General features: G+C 39.2%; 1 protein-coding gene across 1 annotated transcript in view; it reads right to left on the bottom strand.

Moving 5' to 3' along the window:
• Positions 1–17,736: 17,736 nt before the first annotated feature.
• The window catches only part of LOC101860645 (transport and Golgi organization protein 2 homolog), a gene marked incomplete in the record, with an annotated part of 13,685 nt that continues 11,628 nt past the window's right edge, over positions 17,737–19,793 (bottom strand). The window contains 2 exon segments of the mRNA XM_005096134.3: positions 17,737–18,745; positions 19,277–19,393. Of these exon segments, the coding sequence (XP_005096191.2) occupies positions 18,610–18,745; positions 19,277–19,393 (253 nt within the window).

Below are 19,793 nucleotides of genomic sequence, written 5' to 3'. Positions count from 1 at the left end.
AATGTTAGTTCCCACATTTCATTACAAGCTTGTAGATTTCCTCCCAAGACTGTCTAAACATTTCCACGTGAGTCTGAAAAAGTACTCACTGGTCTGTTGGACCGTGTATCATAGGTGTGTGTTAGTGATGATGACAATAGGTCATATTTTACATTTTTTAAAGGGTCTGCAGCAATTCCCCTATTATTTTTTTTATCTGAGTTAGGAATGTCGTTTCCAGTGAACTTTCATTCTTGACTTTTAGATTCAGTGGGTCATCTAAATTTTAGGCTTTCATGTAAGGACCTTTTCCAGAGAAGAGTAAACGTAGCAATTTGTTTTTGATCTTGTTTTAACTGCAGACAGATTAAAGCGAGCAAGCTATAGCTCTTACACCCGGTAGGTTTATTTGCCCTAAAGTTTTCTCGCTATTTTCATATTTCTGTCATTTTTTCCCATATGAAGAAATATTTCTCTTATAATTCTTTATACTTGTACAGATTTTCAAAACTTACAAAGGGATTAAAAAAATTGGTACTTGTAAAATTTTATTGATAATTTGGAAATATTTTCTTTTTTCAGTTGTCATGAAATGCGAGATTCCATTATGTTCCCTTATGGTCAGAAAAATTATCTATATATCCTGTATGTATTCTTTTCATGAACAATAATGATACACATACCATGTTTTATGTTTTTTTATAAGATTTGCTGCTTTGAAGAAGAATGTGTGTGCGAGTGGTTGGAGGACTCCACTGTTAAATTCTGCTGTATTTCTTTCCACTCTGTTTCTTTCTGTCTGACCGTTTCCCTGCACTAAATGACTAATTGCAAGCCAATTTTCAGTTTTCGAATGATCAGTGAAGATTAAATTTCCGTATTACCATTTTAAAGTTTGTGTAGTTTCATATTTTGTATTGAAACGGGTCGGAGTAAGTGTGGTGTAAAATTACTTATGCAAGGACATGTTTTCTAATTGTGTTATGCTTTTCATCTTAAAAAAAGAACTGGGGGGGGTATATAAATGTCTCTGCAAATACATCATCAAGTGGGAAAATGTTCAACCAACCACTGTCTCACCAGGAGAAATTGCAGGCTTGCCAACAGTCCGGGATTCTCCAGAACTGTCCCGGATTCGGCAATGGGGAATTTTGAGAGCCTTTTCACATATACCAAAAGCAGTTGCACTCTATGTGATTTTGTTGGTCGTTAAGTATTTTAAAGTTACATTGTTGGTTGTCCCTGGTTGGGTTTTAAGAAAGTTGGCACGTTTAAATTTTATGAGTCATCAGACATGCCACAGAAGACAGCAGAATTTGTAGTTGAAAGTGGAAAGGTATAAGAGAATAAGTAACTCATCTATTTTGTTTTTTAAAATATTTTTTCATGAAATTCTCGGAAGAAATTGTTAAATGTTAGCTCAGAAAACCATCTAGACACATTCCTGTTTGGCTGTGTTTTTGTGAAATTTGTGTGCTGAGGAAGAAGACACAGACTTCTGCTCTCCTGCTTGTCCCCCTTGATACAATAAGTGGTATGTGATTTTTTCTTTTCTTATCCATTGCGAATACATGTACTTTTGAACAACAGGATGACAAAGTACAATCAGTGTATTCATCGCTAGGAAGTATGCATCTAGATTTGGCAGTCCAAACTGAACTTTTTACTTGAGCTGAAGTCAGCTTCCTTAACGCCATCAAATTCAGTTTTCATTTCTTGTTTCATTGATACCGAATTTACCAGTTATGGGGGGGGTGTCAGTCCTCAATTTGCTTCCTTGTAAACTTGACTGAAAAGCCATTTTTGACACAAAAACTGCCCGACACTTGGTATTCTCTGAAACGCAACACCAGAGGACAAAAAAAAGTAATCGACTTGAAGCTAATTCATTTGACTTTATTTTTGTCCCAATTTCTAATTCATATGCTCATTTTCTTTTTAGCGCAAGGAGTCAGTGTATGGCAGGGATTGTTTTTGTACTCTTCAAAGTTGCATGAATATACCTTTTTCAATTAACGATTCAGACAAACTATACAGCTATATATATCATGAAAGAAGAAAGATGAATCCATAATTTTGTGATTGGATGTAATGGTCCATGTAGATATAGTAGAATAGTTTTGTGAAAAGAAACACATAATAGGTGATTTCACCCACCTGCCCAGCCAGTTTGGACTGCATAATCAAGGTGTGAAAATACCATAAGTAAATAACACACACATCTTTGAAATGTCTGATAATGATCATGACTATAAATTCCATATCTTGCTCCGACTAGAAGATGCTTCGTAATGTCTCTTTCTGACATGTGTTCCTACAGATTAAATCTGTTATAGAGACCCAGTTTTAGATCTGGACAATACCAAAGTTTGCTGTTTTTGTCGTTTCAAAGATTTTTGACTTTTTGTCTTTCATTATTGTGTGTGGAGGGGGAGGGGGGGGGATGTGAGAATTTGTTAAATTGAAAGCCAATGTCTAAGTTGTTAGGTAGATTTGGTCTTAGGGTGATATGTGGCTGCACTGTATTCTTGACCAAACTTAATGATGTTTTTTTTTTCTCTCTAGTCTCTCGTATGACAGAAGGCTCGATTTATTTAACAGTATTTCTACCCATGTTAATTCTAATCTGGCGTCTCACTGTTTCTTTAAAGGGATATACAACATTACAGCCAGTTAGTTGAGTTAGGTGCATGGGGCTCGGCTCACTCATTCACTTGTTTGGTCTCTAACGATTGCCAAGTGACTCATACTAGTAGCTGAATGAAGTGTAGAAAATTTGGCATTATCCCCACAAATATTTTGTTTAAGCTGTACAATTGTTAGACAGAAGTGTTTATTGCCTTGGTAATCAAGACTTCAATTAGGCTCTTGTTTGTACTTAATTATGATTGAGTTTGACATATCCATTTTTGTTGTTGTGAACTAGAATGCCATTGTTAAAAATCTTTAACCCCTTTGTTGCCAGGGTGTAAATGTTCCTACTGTCATCACTGGTTTTACTCTAATCTAGACCAATCGTGACATATTTAGGACCCATGGTCTTAGATAATGTCACTTTCCTCACTGCCCATGATTTAGAAAAGCTTGTAAATCTAGTCAGAAAGTGAAATTTATGTCTTTTTACAGTCATTTTGGTGTTTTTGTTTTGTGAGAGCACACTGTCATCTGCTAGACTAGACCTATGTTTATTGATCATTTGCAAGGTCAGCAGTAAACTAATTAGCAAATATGGTACAGATGTGTGCAATTTTTATTCTTGAATATAAATCGACTCTGTGCTTGTGGCTAAATCGTACAGAATGACAGCCAGATGATTTCAGAGACGTACATGTAATACCATAAAGGTATCCAGGAATGGCAAATTTTGTCAACTTTTGTGATGTCCATGGTATGGCACAAAGCTAAAGCATTACATAGTTTTGTGACCTTCTTCTAGGTACTTCACATGGCTGGGAAGGGGTTGATAAAAAGAAATGTCATCGGGTGTGAAACACATTTGAGTCACATACATGGTCTCCTGAACTGTAATTTCATACCCTTAAGAACCGTTCATTCTGTACATTACTATTCACCGTTTATCATCCTTAATCCAAGTGTAAATAGAGATATATTTTGTCATTTTCACACATACACAAAAAGATCTTTTTATCCTTGTCTTTTGCTCAAGGGTTATCACTGTGTTCATACTACTGAGTTGTCTTTAGTCCTCATTTTTGGTCTGACAATATCACTCCTACTTGTGGTTGAAGGGAGCCACGCGTTGGTCTTTTTTCATTTCCATCTTGTTTTTCTGTCTGTCTGTCTTTCTTCCACTCCCGGCCTAAATGACCATTATCTTGATATTAATGCTTTTCTTTACTAAAAACTTCGCTAATTTATGCCGTTGCGAGCACCGTAAAACCTCTACTAAACTAAAACTTCGCTGCCCTATGTTTATCAACAGCTGATAAGATCAAAATACAATAATTCCTTGGGGTACACAGCTCTTGAGCTCTTCCCTGGAATCTCTGCATATGTGTGGGTGGTTAGTAGAAGCTCTGGTGTGGTTTGCTCCTTCTGTCCTATCAAACATTTTGTTGTCCTGATCGCTATTCTTTTCTTCTTTTTCTTTGTATGCTTCTCTCTACTAAGTTACACCTCGAATCTTTGGCACAAATGCGACTCAATTTATGTTTCAAGTACCATGAAACTAAACAAAATATCTGTATGTCTAGGTTTTGACTCCAGGTGTTCTTTGGCACACCCCTCTCCCATGCTTCTGTGGCTATGGCTTGCCTTGCAGTACTCCCTGTCCAAGGTTTTGTCCTTAACCACAAGTTTGTGGATGGGTGGAGGGTCCCTTTTTCTATACTCTCCCTGTTGTTATCTCAAGTAGCTCTTTCTCTCTACCATTTGGCTGTTTATGTGTCAGTATGCTTCCTTTCTCCCAACTCAAACATTTTTTCATTTTTATTGGGTTTTGCACCGGTGTCTGATGTAACTGTTCAGTGCTTCACCTTTACGCACAATAGGCATGAGATTTATTCCCAAGAGGGGAATTTTTTTTATCATTTATCTCCACCTTCCTGTGAAGACTGTATCCCACCCAGCCTAGTTTGTCCTTTATAGGCAGCCTGTCTCCTCATGATCACCTGTTGATGGGAGCAAAAGTCATGTACAATCAATCTTTTGTGTATCTGAATTCAGTTATCATTGTGAAAGTTTTCTGTTACTTGTGCATACGATATATACATTTTATACATCAATTTGAGGTGTCCTTTCTGAAGGCAGTTCTCTTTATCTGGCAGTATTTGAAAGAGAGATGAGATTTGTCCCAGTGGTGTAATGGTTAGGCTCTTGGCCTTGCTCTCATGTGAGTTTGTTTCCTTTGTGGAGAAGCGTACCTCCTTTTTCTGCTGGGGTGCTGCGTTCCCCACAGCTTGGATAAGCGGGGTAAAAGCAGCCAGCCTCCTAAATGATCTTCAGTTGAGTTAATAGGTGGGTAAATAAAAGGGGGCAGAGGCATGGTTTATTTTATCGAGTCTCGTTCTCTCTTTTTTTATTTGTAAAATTTTACAACTTATCCTCTCATTCAAAATCCAGTATTCCACAAAGTTTATTTCCTCAATATGACAAAAGATTTTCTTTGCGAGGACTTTACTCAAGTCTGTCCTCTTGTCCTCTTTTATTACCACCTTCGTAATCACATGTATTTCTTTTTATTAGGATCTGAAATACTAGACGAACAAAAATTTTTGAATGACGTGCCGTGTGCCTTTGAAAGTTTGGATCATCCATCCTGTTTTGTTGTAAAAAAAATATATGGCATTCCTTGTCTCAGTTTTTTCTGACATGGAAACTTTTTGTTGCTAATTTCCTTTATCAACATAAAAGCATAAACTTCATAATCATACCATTTCTATATCTTTGTAGTTCAGTTGAATTAAAACATTTCCATATTATAATGTGCTCTTGATTCTTATTTGATTAAGAATATGTGTCATTTTTGTAGCAAAAGAAAAATGAGTTTGGTAACTGACTCTTTATCGGATGAGAAAAAAAAAGTGCTCTTTTTTCTTCTTGCGGTATCTACGGTCTGCAATATCACATTTTATCACTACAATGTATCAGCTTGCACTGTAGCCAGTAAATTCAGAAATTTGTGGCCAGAGTGTCTTCCGATATCAGCACCTGTCACTTCTTGTTTGAGAACATTGCCAGAACACTCTTTTTTTTTTTCTTTTGGTATACTTCTCTCTCCCTTCTCTCTGTCTCTCTCTCCCTCCCTCTCTCTCTCTCACAAACATGCACATTGCTGTCATGGCCATTCTAACATTTCATGACAACATACTTTCAATAATTTGAATGATAATGTAGTGTTCCAGAGATATCTGCCAGGCTTTCTACTACTTAGCCCTAAAATGCCCAGCCAGAAGTAAGGAGTTGTATGGCACTTGCACTGTAATACATATATAAAAAGGGCACAAGGGAAAAACCAGCGATGTGAGTTTTTCCATTTTCTGGGTTATGGTCCCCGCATGATGCCTGGCTGGAGGATGTCTGCTTTATTCCAAGTCACATACGGAAAAACCAGCGCTGCCAGTCTCTGCGGGTTAGAAAAAATAGCCCACAAAGGAAGAACCAGCGATGTCAGGATGTCAACAATGGAAAAACCAGCAATGCCAAGCATACTTTTCTTTGTTGCGTCCCTTGTAGCCAATCGGTGACCATATTTCAGTGGGAAAAGTGGTGAAATGGTATAGGTGTAATGCCCCTCCACAGCTAATGCAGTATAGAGAGAGTTGGAATGGTCAGTTTCACACCACAATCATTATGAAGCAGGTGGAAAAGAAGCAGGCTGCAAGATTCCAGCCCCTGATACCCCTTTATAAGTATAAGACAAGAGCCCGCTGACTGACCAACAAAGCTGCCAAATAATGCAGACATGAACTGGATCTTATAGGTGTTCTGGTCCGACAGCTGTTCTCCGAATTGCCCCATGCTGGAGGATTAAGTGCCACACAAGAGTCTGGTGACTCAGTCATCATCCAAAAATAAATATTAAATAAAATTAAAATAAACAGTAAATATTACAAAATGGAGTGCAATTTTCTTGTTTGAATCACCTAGTTTCGTTTGTATTCACAAATGAATAAAGAAGCTCACTATTCATTGACTTCCTTGAAGCGGTGTCAGTTTGCTACATAATTTTTCTATTTTTCTCTCGCAGAAACACCTATAAAACGAGGACTGAAAATTGCTCATAGTCAACACATAATATGGTCATACTTGAAGTCAATGTAAATAGTGGAGAGATCATTGCAGCAGAAAAAGAGTTATATGTCTTTAAAGTTTGTTTTTCAATTCTATCGGATTTGCAAAGACCTGACATTGCTGGTTTTTCCCAAGTGCCCTTCATGTGTGTCGTGGCTCAAGTCAAATAATCACTTTGGAGGTAGTTAATGGTAGGCTACCTGCCTGCAATACTGGTCTTGGGAAGTAAGACTAACAGTTATACTGTGCTGCAACTTGATTCTTCAAGCTTTACTCATTCTAGAATAAGTTGTGGCCTTTTTTCCCGGGAGGGTTGTGACCCTGGCTTGTGGAATCAACTTGGACTAAGGGGGATACAGAACCCCAGCAGACAGATGAAGATCCTCACAATAAAATAACTTCCCCACATAGGATTTGAACTCTTTGTCTTTTAAGCAAAGGTCAAGAGATGAACCATTCCATTTAGGAAATAATGTCTTCAACCGGGAAAACAAACTTGGGAAATGCTTGCTATTAGCTCACATGAACCTGAGCTATTTTTCACCCAACAACCATTGCAGCCCGACACTTTTGGGGTGTATTGAAGCGTTCACCAAAAAAAGACGGTGAAAGCTATCATAATTTTTTAAAATGCAACAAGAGAAAGAAATGCCCTCAAAGAAAAAGAAAACTGCATCTAATTTGTCCAAATACAGTATAACCCGGATAGGTTGAACACAGATCACTTGAAATCACGCATCCGTTGAACAGTGCCTGCGGCCCCGTGTTTTCTTTTTCTTTATCTTTGTAAGAAAATTACGCGAAGCTCATACACAAACACAGAATAGTCGAACTAATTGCGTTGCAGTAGAGGTCTAAAGTCTGTCCTTTGAGGTGCACTTGAGACAAAATAATACATGTAATAATAAAAACAGAAAAAGGCAAGATCGGTAAAATAGTAATACCACAACCCCCCCCCCCCCCCCCCTCCAGATGCGCCGAGGTCCCAGGCCTGGCTAGGTTTGTGTGGAGCAGCGAGAGGAAGGGTTGTACAGCCAGCACACGATCGGCCGTCACACCCCTCTTTGCAAAAGACTGCCCGCTTGGTGGGAGAGGAGGGCAAGGGCTGCATTGCTTTGTCATTGCGTTGTTGATTAGTGTTGCCATATGCTAATCTTGTCAAATTGTTTATGCTTTAGTGTAGACAAAAGACATCTCACACTGACCCGCACAATTACTGTCTTGGTACTGGTAGGCTCATATATGATATAACCGATCGTGATCGAACTCGAAAGCGTTGCTCGACAAGTTTCTCATTCTCAATATCTGTCAATTTCAAATTCTCTCAAATTTAAAATTCAAGTCAATGGGCATAGATCTAACCTATCTGATATAGGACAAAGGCCGAAAAAAGAAAAATCTCTGTTCCGAACCAATCTTTCAATCTTTGTTGCTTCTCATGATTCTCTGACACAGCCGATGCCATAACACTTCTCGTATCCCTCGAATTACCGCGGCCGGCCCCGACGAATTCGAGCAATCCGTTTTATTATACTGTAGTTTTATTCTATATTTTGAAATGGGCATGTCTGGGGGTTACGCAATTTTTGTTTGGACCCCAATTTATAATAAAATCATGGCTGGTGCTACTCCCCTGATGCCGGATGACTAGCGTCAGGCTACTCGTACGATGTCGGGTGACCAGCGCCGGGCGAGTGTCAGGTGGCTAGCTTCAGGCCAGTCGACCGAATTCGGTCGTGTGGCTTGACGCTACTGGCCCGTGGGGATTTCTGCGACCTCGGGTGGCTAGCATTTTCTGCCCACCCAGAGCCGGGCACCTAGATCTTGTCTTAGTCTTATGGGGTGCCCACTACGGCTGGATCGGACTGATCGTCCGACTCGATCGCCTGAAACTGAAAACAAACAATTTTGTTTTTGGGGCGATCCCATCCGTAGTGGGCACCCCGTATAAGGTAGCGTAAACACGGCCTTCCGAGCGACATTATGGCCAGTCCCATCTTCATACACGACATGTATTATAATAATGTCAATTTGGTCAGATAATTCCAGTCAGTTGAGTCAAACTTTCACGTTAGAACCGTTCCGACTCTTGACTTGGAGGACAAGGGAGTGACCGAGTGAGTGACTGAATCTTGCGCAATTGATCACGCAAATTGTAAAAATATAAAGGAGCATGCGTAGAAATCCCCACGGGCCAGAACACGGAACATGCGTAGAAATCCCCAAGGGCCAGAAGCCGCAGGCCAGGCGGGGCTAAGCGATCGAGATTGTTCGCCCGGAACATGCGCAGAAATCCTTGATCGGGCGAGTAGCCACTCCGTAAAATCATCTATTGCAAAGCAGGAATGACAGACTTTTTTTTTTTTGGTAAGTGTTTTTACGTCATTTGCAACTGCATAAGGTCATATGAGCGCGCGGGACACACCTAATACTCTTAGTTGGTAGGAAATTTTGAATTTTGCCCGCGTGGCGGCCGAAGCCTACTCTTCGATTTTTAGACCACCAAGGGATCTTTAACGTGCGCAACTTGCACACGGGCCCTCCGAGATTTTTCGCCCTTGTCCGAGAAGGCTAGGTGTAGATCTTTCTTACCAGAAGATCAGGGGTTTGGCAGAAAGACAGCTGTAAAAAGGAGTTAAGGAGTAGCAGTAGAAGGGCTGCAGAAAGAGTCAGGAGGTGAGGGGGTGGGGGCAGAAAGAGGAGACGAAAGCAGACGACAGAATATTGTTAGAGTAGAGCAGGAAAGGAGGGGAAAGGAGACAATTTTAGAGAGGAACATTTTTCGGTCGCTACCCAGATTCAAACCCGGGGCCTTTGAATGAGAGGCCAACACCTTAACCTTTAGGCCATGAGAGCCCCCGATGACAGACTTAGTCCGTTATAGCTCAAAAAGTGCCGTACATAACGTCACCAATTTTTAATGAAACGAAACAAGTGGGTCAACTGTTGGCTCGCTGCTTCCCATAGCTTGTAACCGAAAAACAACAGAGATATTGATAGATAAAGCGCATCCTGTTAATACACAGGATTATGCCAGCGATGAGTCCCGTAAATACACGGGAATAGGCTCAAGTGTGTTAAGTAAATATTTTCAGTTTGAAATTAGAATATAAATCAAAGTGGTTTGCAGGTTTGCCAGCTTTTCCAGATTTGCCAGGTACACCAAATGTTATAATTTCAGATTACCCGACAAAGAACAAAATAACAAAGTGGGACTGGTTTTGCTGAATGTATGAGATAAGGCTCTCAATTCCCAATTGCCGAATCCAAGAAATCTATGACATTTGGCAAGTCTGGGTTTGAGTTTGAGTGTAAAGTTTAGCGCCCTCTCCTTCAAGCACCAAATAGATCATTAAAGCATGTCCCCTGTTTCTGTGAGACATACAGACTTCAACAAAAGTTAAGGACCACTTGCAAACTGTACACTCTGAGGGGTCTTCTTGGGTCGACCTGCATGTGGGCGCTCTTGGATGGATCCAGTGGCTCGATGGCGCTGCCTCAGGCGGACAATGACAGAGTGTGACACTGCAATCCTCCTGGCAACTTCTCAGGCTCCAACTCCATCTTGCAGCTATGCAATACCTCTGGCACCATCAAAATGTCCCAGCTATTGTCTTGGTGGCATGTTGATGCGATACTGGATTTTGAGCAAACGGCGGCTTATATTGCCACCAAAGTGAGCACAGTTCAAGATCGTACATCCGTTTATGACGTGCACTAGGAATTTTAATTGAGGAATGTCCGTGGTGTCGCACACAAGTCGATAAAAAACAGCAAATGAGGCTAAAATTCCCAGAGGATTTCCATGCAGCTCGAGGTGGTTTTGCCCCTTTAGGAAGCTTTACAGTACGCATTGGTAACCCATTAACACTTTCAGAGCAAAAAATTTGGAAACACTCCATGCCGTCTTTTTTTTTTCGGATTAAAAAAAATCAAGGCAGTCTGTCAAGGTGGTCCTTAACTTTTGTTGAAGTCTGTAGTTGCGAACCTGACTGTTTTATACTGGAACAAACTGAAGCAATGAGAGGGGATCAAACTTCACTGCGAAGATGACAGTTTAAAAAAAAAAAAATCAAACAAATTGTTGAAAAATTCATAATCATCTTTTATCAAAGCACTCAAAGAGCAAACACACACAAGAAAAGTCTGGCTAAGGAAAATTTTAAAACAAAGTAACACATAATACAAATTGAGTGCATAAATAACATGATAAAATGTTGCCTCCATATATGGAAGAGTGATATGTTCATCTTTCAGGACCAATATAATATTATAATCTACATAGCACACCGCAATACATTATGAGGCTAAAGGATCGGGAACAAAAATAAAATCTGATGTAAAAAACAAACAAAAGTGAATAAAAAAGTATACCCAAACAACCAGGCATCTCCTAGCTGTGACGAGAGTAATAGATAGATACCTGGTAGGCTACATAGTAGTAACACAAATGTACCAAGTTTTGTTGTCAATTTAAAAAAAGAAAACAATCATGAACTGGAAAAGAGCAAGAAGAACCAATTCCAAACTCCAGCAAAAACAACCAAACCGTTTGTAAATAAAAACTCACAAGCCACGTGTATGTGTGTGTATATATATATATTATATATATCATATGTATCTGGTAAATAGTGCAGAGCAACCTTGCAAACAGTTTAATCTATTTATATACATAGTGTACCTGAAACAAATCATAAATAGATTTACATCTACAAATACAGTTGGTCAAAACACCCGTTCGTCTGAACTGAACTAATGTTGGTTTCTCTTTTCTTTCCCAGCTTGGTGACAGCTGGCTGAAAATCATTGGGTTCGCATACATCAACCTATCACTTGTGGAAGCTGACACCTAAAAAAAAAAAGTAGCTTTACAGAGATTCAAATTTTAAAAACATGTTATATTCTGATGTCCCTGTAGGTTACAGCTGGAAATCTTGCTGCAGTAGATAGTAGATTTTTGGTTATGGCTTTTGGGGGGGGGACTTGGCTTCTGAATGTTGAAAACTTGTTAAACATTGCCAATACTTTTGAGTCGAATGGCTTGATTTAAAACAATTTCCAAAAAAGCGAGTCAAAACATCATCAACCGACCCTTAATAAGAACCATCAGCAAATACTTTGATGTAGCAAAGCAGAGAAAGCATCAATGAGTGGGTATGCCTACTCTTGGACATGCAATGTTCAAAAATGACGAGCAGCTATGGATAACAATTATCATGAATATATAATAAAATAGATTGCATTGTTTTATATGCTGATAGCCCATAATCCTAACAGAACGTCTGAGGCTTTACCATTTGCTTTATAATTCATCATTACCCTGACGGATAGTATAACTTATAACTTACCAAAACGTTCTCAGTTTCCTGAAAAGAACTCAGAATAAGCTGCCATTTAACGGGTGCTCAAAACTAACATGTCGACAAAACCTTTTTCTATTTTAGCTACGAACCCATTTCCACCTGGGTGAAGTCAGGAAAGAGTATTAACAAAGTGCTTTTCCTAAGGCCACAACTTTAACAGATCACGATTTGAATGAGTCCAGCTGCATGACCGCTAGACTATCGACGCCACACATTACTGTTACTTTTATAATTATTACATGTCTCACCTGCCCTGACTAAGACTCTACCCAGCACGTTGATAAGTACTTGGGGGAACTCTGAAGCCTACACCATTCAAACAAATTAGAGCTGGTACTAGTAGTACGTGTACTTTACGCAGATACAAGTCTCAGAATCTGATGCCACAGCGAGTTCCAATTTAAATTTTGCATCACCTGAGACCAGTTCATTACCTCTCTATGTCTATGTCTAGCAAGTCAGGCTTCACTTCATGTGACAAAACAAGGTACACAAAGAGTTAAGGCACAAATAATTGGAGCGCATCTGATGATCATAATCAACAGCATTAATACTTTGTAAAAGTAAAAGTAAAAGCAGATGTGAAATTTTTTTAAAACCATCAAATACATAACATATATACGCCTTGTTGTTTTCTTTCTTGTAAAACTCAAAATCAACATTCAAAGAGAGACAAAACTTTAAAAAGTATAAGCAATGACTAGATGTAAATTTATATCTCCATAAGATCTTTTTTGTAGCTGTGACACTCAAGGAGAGAACACAACCAGATTGCAAAAAGCAGTCAATATCTCATAAACCATTCACACATATTTGGACACCCCATATGGCTCCTTAAAACCCCCCCAACCAAACCACTATCTTTATCTTTGTATATAAAATTGTAAAAATTTGCATGTATGCCTACCGCATCAGAGCTTGTTAATCTACAAGATGTACAAGTAGCCTACATAATGTAAATACTTTCACTTTTTATCATAATCATAAGATTTTATTCACCACAAAAACACAATCACAACTACCTCTGCTTTTGTTTGTTTGTTGGGTTTTTTTTCTATTTTTCCCTCTCGTTTCATTTAAAGATTCTTCTAAAAAAAAAAAAAAAGAGAACTCACAGGACATCTATCTCCGCCTCCTTGGCTTGGTCTAAGCGGAGACGAGAGTAACTCTAACATCACACCTCAGACTCAGAACCAAACAGAGTTGAGAGGGACCATAAATCCATACCACAGCATAACAATAACATAGCTTCATTCACGACATAGAAAAAAAGCAACACTGCCCAGCAGAATCCACACAAAAATCTCAGCCATATTGTCATGATAAATTATGTAAACTCATTGAGTAAACATGGAACATGTACCTACGGCGTAAATACACTACCTCGTCTGACATTTTTTAGTTTTAGTAAGTGTTTTATGGCACATGCAACACAATAAAGCCATAAAAGTGCCAAAGATTAGAGGTGTGTTACAAGAGAGTAACAAACACAAAAAAGAAGGAGACGTTAGATGTTTGATAGGAAAGAAGAAGCAAACCACACCAGAGCACCCGCCAACCACCCACCTTGTCAGGCATGGGTAAATGAAACACGTCTGGGAATGGCAAATGAGTTCGACAAACTACACATATCCATAATTCAGGTGAAGCAAAAAAATGAAAAATTAGATAATGTTGAAGAAAATCAAGGGATCTTCAATGATTCCCTTTTCGGTTTTATCTCCAATTTTTTAAGGAACCTAGACAGGGTTGATTTGGTGGTACTGTACCAAATCTCTCACAAATATGTCTTGTCAACCTCTGCCAAAATCTGAAACTTGTCTTCTATAGTCAGATGACCGAATTTTCTCTTTTGAGCCTGTATTGATAAAAGGATAGAAGGGATATGCGTGCCTCTTGTTCAGTGTCCAAGCAAGAGAAAGGGAGTGATGCCAGTGTGCCCTATTATTAAAAAAAAAAAAAAATTTCCCTTACTGCACATCATGATCAGGAGGATGTAACCGACACAGGCCAGAGCACGCCAACCACCCCTCCAGTGTAATCATTTCCCAATCCATAACTACATGTTCACAATCATACAACTACTCATGACACATAAACACAAACATAACAAGCATAATTCACACACCATACGGCCCAAAGCAATGCCGCACTGTCTTTCATCTCACCCCGCCACACTGTCTTTCATCTCACCCCGCCACACTGTCTTTCATCTCACCCCGCCACACTGTCTTTCATCTCACCCCACCACACTGTCTTTCATCTCACCCCACCACACTGTCTTTCATCTCACCCCACCACCCACTCTCATATTCACATGACATGACTAGATTCAGGGCCTAGGGAAGTTCCAACGCTTTACGCACACTACACACTACTGGTAATGTGCGATGATGCATCTCAATACCAGCAGTGTGAGTACTATGCTGTGCAAGGGTGAGCCAGGTGGGCTCACGTAACCTGATACTCTCCATGACTTAATGACGATGAGTAGGCCTATGTTGTTTTTTATTGTGATCCCAGGATGATTTGAAATCAAGACAGCTTGGAGGAAAAATTTGATCATTTTACTCTAGATGAGCCATTCGACAGATCTGTATGGGTGTTTGAGAAAAATTTTGCTGATACAAAGAATACATAGCTGTCCAGTCTGGGGATTGCAAATTGTACGAGCAATCCCAAATTTCCACTTAAGAGTGTTTGTATTATCTGTGCCCAACTGTGCATTGCTCTGGAGTTGGCACCCAACAAAACAAACATGGTCTTGAAGTAGTTATCCTTCAGAGGTTAGTGTAATGGTGCAGGAATACTGACGGCCTCTGACCAAATTTACTCTTCACAAACTATCCACATACTCTCAAAAAACACTATCACAAATACTTTTTTAAAAATAGTAGAGGGTTTTACGGCACTGGCAACTGCATAAGGTCATATGATGAGCGCCAAGGGGTGGGTGTCAACAGAGAAGTTTTACAGGGAATCAGACTTAGACTGCTCACCTCTCTAGCTTCAACAGCACAAGGTCTGCTGTGACTATCAAGGCACCCCAGAAATAGCAGGTCACAAGAGAGTGACAAACATACAAAAGAAGTAGAGGAAAATGACAATAGTAAGGATCAGGAAAGAAAAAGCAGCAGTTCCCTGTTGTAGATCAGGCACAGTTATGAGCGTGACATGAGTCAGCCCATTTACAATTCTACTATGCTTGAACGAGAAATGTCCTCCCTTTGGGAATGGCCTAAAGACACTACAGTCAGTGGCACCGCCCCGGGGGGTTATCACAAATACACACACTTATATAAAAAGCATCACATACTTGATACATATAAACAGTAGTAAAATAATTCCTCTCCATCTGTCTTAAACAAAGGCAGGAAAGGGAGGTAGACAGCCAAAGAGGAACAATAATAAATGAATCAAATAAAAGTGACGGCTATCTTAAAACTGCACTTCATGAGAAAGTATATTTCTTCGCAAATGACCCCTCACTCAAGTAGACATCATAGTCACCTGAGTTTCCTTGAACAGCACAAAAAAGCAACACAAGTTTCATTGACTAGACCAGTGGGCATGCCACTCTTCTCTGAGACAGATGAACAGGAGACAAATGTGTTTCTCTCTTAATTAGATATTATGTTGATTGTACTTTCATGGTTTAATGCATTTCTTGACAACTATGCATTTTATTTTTATTTTACTAGAGAAACTCTTTTCATCTTCCTAGAACTTGCTGTATGAGTACTGAAGAAGATGTTTATGCAGAATTCATATAATGCCACAAGTCGCAAGGAACAGATTGAGTTTATAGAAACACTGACAAGAAGTAGGCCTACAAGGACAGGACCGCCCTGGAGGAAGGGATCATTGGAAAAAAAGAAAGTAAGGAGAGGAAAAAAAAAAGACTTTGCAGGTGAGGGAATGTACGCTTCATGTTTTCAAGCTATATTTACTATACCCTAATAAATACACTTGAACTGAGAAGGTGAGAAATTATTGTTAAAAACAAAATTGAATATTTCCAATTCTGCCAACTCAGTGGAACATTTAGACACTTGACATGCACGCCCAATTCCATGACATCAGAAGCACAACAATGAAAGCCCAGTGGGTACTGGATTAAAACAGCCATAACAAAAACAAACGCTAGAGACCAAACACCCACATACACGCACACAAACACGCGCGCGCATACACACAAACATATGCGTGCACACACACACTCACACACGCACGCGTGTGCACACAAACACACACACGCACGGGCACCCACAGAAATACACACACGCACGGGCACCCACAGAAATACACGTGGGCAAACACACACACACACACACCCATCAACTCACAAAAACAGCCACACAAATATTGACAAAGAATATTAAAAGGAAATCAGAAGGCCACGGTGGCTAGTACATTGTCATAACATAAGAGAAATACAAGAGGAGGTAAATTACAAATATGTCAGGGATTCAAACAGTTAAGAAACTCAAAAAATGTATTAAAAAAACAAAAAACCCGCCTCACAAAGCATAAATCTCAAATGTAAAACAATGTTAACTTATATTTCACACTTTCCATACGACTCATTTTGTGTTCTTGGTAGGACAAGATGTTGAAAGTTGCACAATTAAATAATGTTCCCTGTATGTCAATAGGGTATTAAAGTGGTTAAAGTTCAAAGCAGACGTAGACAATTGATATATAAGAGAACCCTCTTATAAATAACTTATTTATAACCAAAACTTAATTAAATCAGTTATTTTAAACTGCTTTTGATCTGGTTATATCAAACCTTGTCTTGGTGCAGCTTCCTACTTGTAGCCCCTGGAAACTCGGCTTGATCATATTTGTTTGAGTAAAGAGAAGAAATCGACACAATGATGGTCATTTAGAGCTTGATCATGAATATTGATAATCAGTAACAGATTAGGACAAATAGAGAAAAGAGGTATAGGGCATCTAAAAAAATGGGCTCCCATTTAAAGGGTAATAACTTGATCATCTCTCACTTCAAGAAAAATTAGAACACGTAAAGTTCAACCAAGAGGACGTCAAGTTTGTAAATATCATGAAGAAAATCAATCAATGTGCTCGAAAAATAGCAAGTTGGATAAATTTTAACCAAAATTGGCAAAAATGCAAAATTTTACTTCTTATAAATGTTCAGCTACAGGGAAGTGATTGGCCTATTATGGTTTCAGGACAAGGGTGGTAAATCCACAACAGACACCTCAGATAGATTAAACTTGCCGAGAAAGTTTAGGAGAAGTCTGGGGAGAATGTGTTATGTTGTACAGGCCTGGTCCCAGTGGGATGGGGCCACAACCCCCACACATAGAATGGCCCCGATATATGGTAGAAAGAAAGGTTTGGGGAACACCTTTAGTGCCGAAAATTGACAAATGAATGGTTATTCTATTCCCCTCAACTTGAGCCCCTTTAATAATTACCTTTGGGGGGTTTTTGACAGACAGAGTATTGGGAAACAACCCATAAACAACCAAACAGTTAAAACCCAGTGTTGAACAGGATGTCCAAAGAATTAACCCAAAAACATGCCCAAAGGGGTGGAAAGAAATGATCTACATCTGGAAATTTCAATAGCGAACACCTTCCTTTATTTTTATTATTTAACAATATCCATTTTTTGTTAATTTTGTTCTTCAATGAACAAATAGTGACTATTTGAAGTAGAACAAAATGATTGATTTTTAAGAAGTTGCACAGTTTTGCATTTCAGTCCATTTTGGTTGAAATGTTTAGAATTTGATTTACAAATGTAATATCCCCATGGTCGAATTCTACTACTGCAAAGTTTTGTTAAATTCGTCCAATGATAACTGAGTTACTGTTGTTTAAGTGGGTCATTAAAAAAAAAACACCCCATAGATGTGGCAGACTACACCGGAAATTCCAGCGGCTGCCCACGTCTGACTTAAACTCAGAACCCATGCGAAAAATTTACTTGTTTTGCGATTCAAATATAAAAATTCCTGATAATTTCCAAGTTGCAAGAAAGACCCAAGTTAAGTGGGCCTTGATACCATCCCTAGAACCTAGAAAATGCTGCAGCAATATGTATGAACCAGCATTGTGGAGTGGTTTTCTATAAGACGCAGAGTGTAACAACTAAACCACATATTAAAGTGGTACGGTGGGTTCAAGGTAGTACTGTAAAAAATAAAAAATTCATGGATCCAGTCCCAGTAACGACCATGATAATAGCTCGGCAGACACTGCAGCCCAGTAAAAAAACAGGATCAGAATTCGGTGTGTAAATATAATCATAAACAACTCTCCCTGATGGTCAATTACTAGCACAAGCAGCTGGTGGGAAGAAGAGCTTCGATAAGGATTTTAAAATTTGATAACAGCTCAATTGGTTTGAAACAATACGTAACACATTGCTGTGATTTTTAACAAGGAACAGAAAAATGATTGGAGGAAAGTTATCACAGAATTTCAGATACAAACAAAGTCAGTAGAACAAAATTGTACATGACAGAGCCTGATGTTATGTCTGTGCACCCAGAGAGAAAACCTTATGGACAGTGTCCACAGACTCTGGTAGGTCATCTGAGCCGAAGAATGTGTTCCGTTCCACATAGTCCACTTGACCTTCTCCATCCACTAGAATTAAAGAGCTGGTTCTGGTAAAAATAGATGGACGGATTTGTTAACGTTAACATGGCAGCCCATATCATGATCATGAATGTGTTTACGTGTCTACCAACAAAATTTTATCATCTAAGACAGGCCGGTTGGTTTGACCTTGTGGGATGCAGCATCCCAGCACACAGACAAAGATACTCATTAAAAAAAATAACTCATGGGAATCTAACTCACTTCCTCTGTATGCAAAAGAATCAAACTAAATCTTTAACGTCCACAGTGAAAAGCCTAAGCCTTTTTTTTTCTTTTCAGGCTTTTTTTTTTTTAAACACTTTTTTTCTTTCATTCGACATAACCTTCACTAAACTTCATAGACAAAGGATTACTTGAATACATGCATTTTAATTGCAAAAAAAACAAAAACAAATATGACAGTAAATTATAAAAAAAACCCAAACATGACACTAAATCATTTGTAAAGCACTCAGTGCTTATTCTTGTATGGGATGGAGCGCTCCAAATCTATTATTATTATTATCTGAATTATCATTATTATATGAACAACTAACCTGGAGCCATACCGCTGGGCTGGGCTATAGACGTTCACAGCTGAGTGCTGACCCGTTCTGAGCGGAGAGAAGCCAACAGAAGCAGCCACCACCTCCAACACTGGGTCTGGCAGAAGACTGGTGATTGTAAATTAAAAGAGTTTAATGCCTTTTTCAAAAATATATGGGAGAATTTTTAAGAGACACTACCTCTTGACTTAATGTTCATCTTTCACAGGGTCAGGGAGGGGGGAGGGAGAAGGATTGAGAGGGGGAGGGGAGGGAGAAAGGAATGAGAGGGAGAGGGAGAGAGAGAGAGAGAGAGGGTGAGGCTGGGAGGTGGGGGAGGAGAGCAATGTAGAATGAGAGGGGGGGAGGGCTAAAACAGAGCGAGAAAGAGAGAGAGAGACAGACAGCCGGACAGACAGATAGACAGACAAAGAGAGGGAGACAGAAAGCTAGATAGATAGATAGATAGATTGATAGAGAGAGAGAGAGACAGACAGACAGACAGACAGACAGACAGACAGACAGACAG

The sequence above is a fragment of the Aplysia californica genome, unplaced genomic scaffold (genome assembly GCF_000002075.1).
Source record: "Aplysia californica isolate F4 #8 unplaced genomic scaffold, AplCal3.0 scaffold00121, whole genome shotgun sequence".
Classification (NCBI taxonomy): domain Eukaryota; kingdom Metazoa; phylum Mollusca; class Gastropoda; order Aplysiida; family Aplysiidae; genus Aplysia; species Aplysia californica.
Note: the sequence above shows the minus strand (reverse complement) of the source record. Positions and strands in the feature narration are given on the sequence as shown.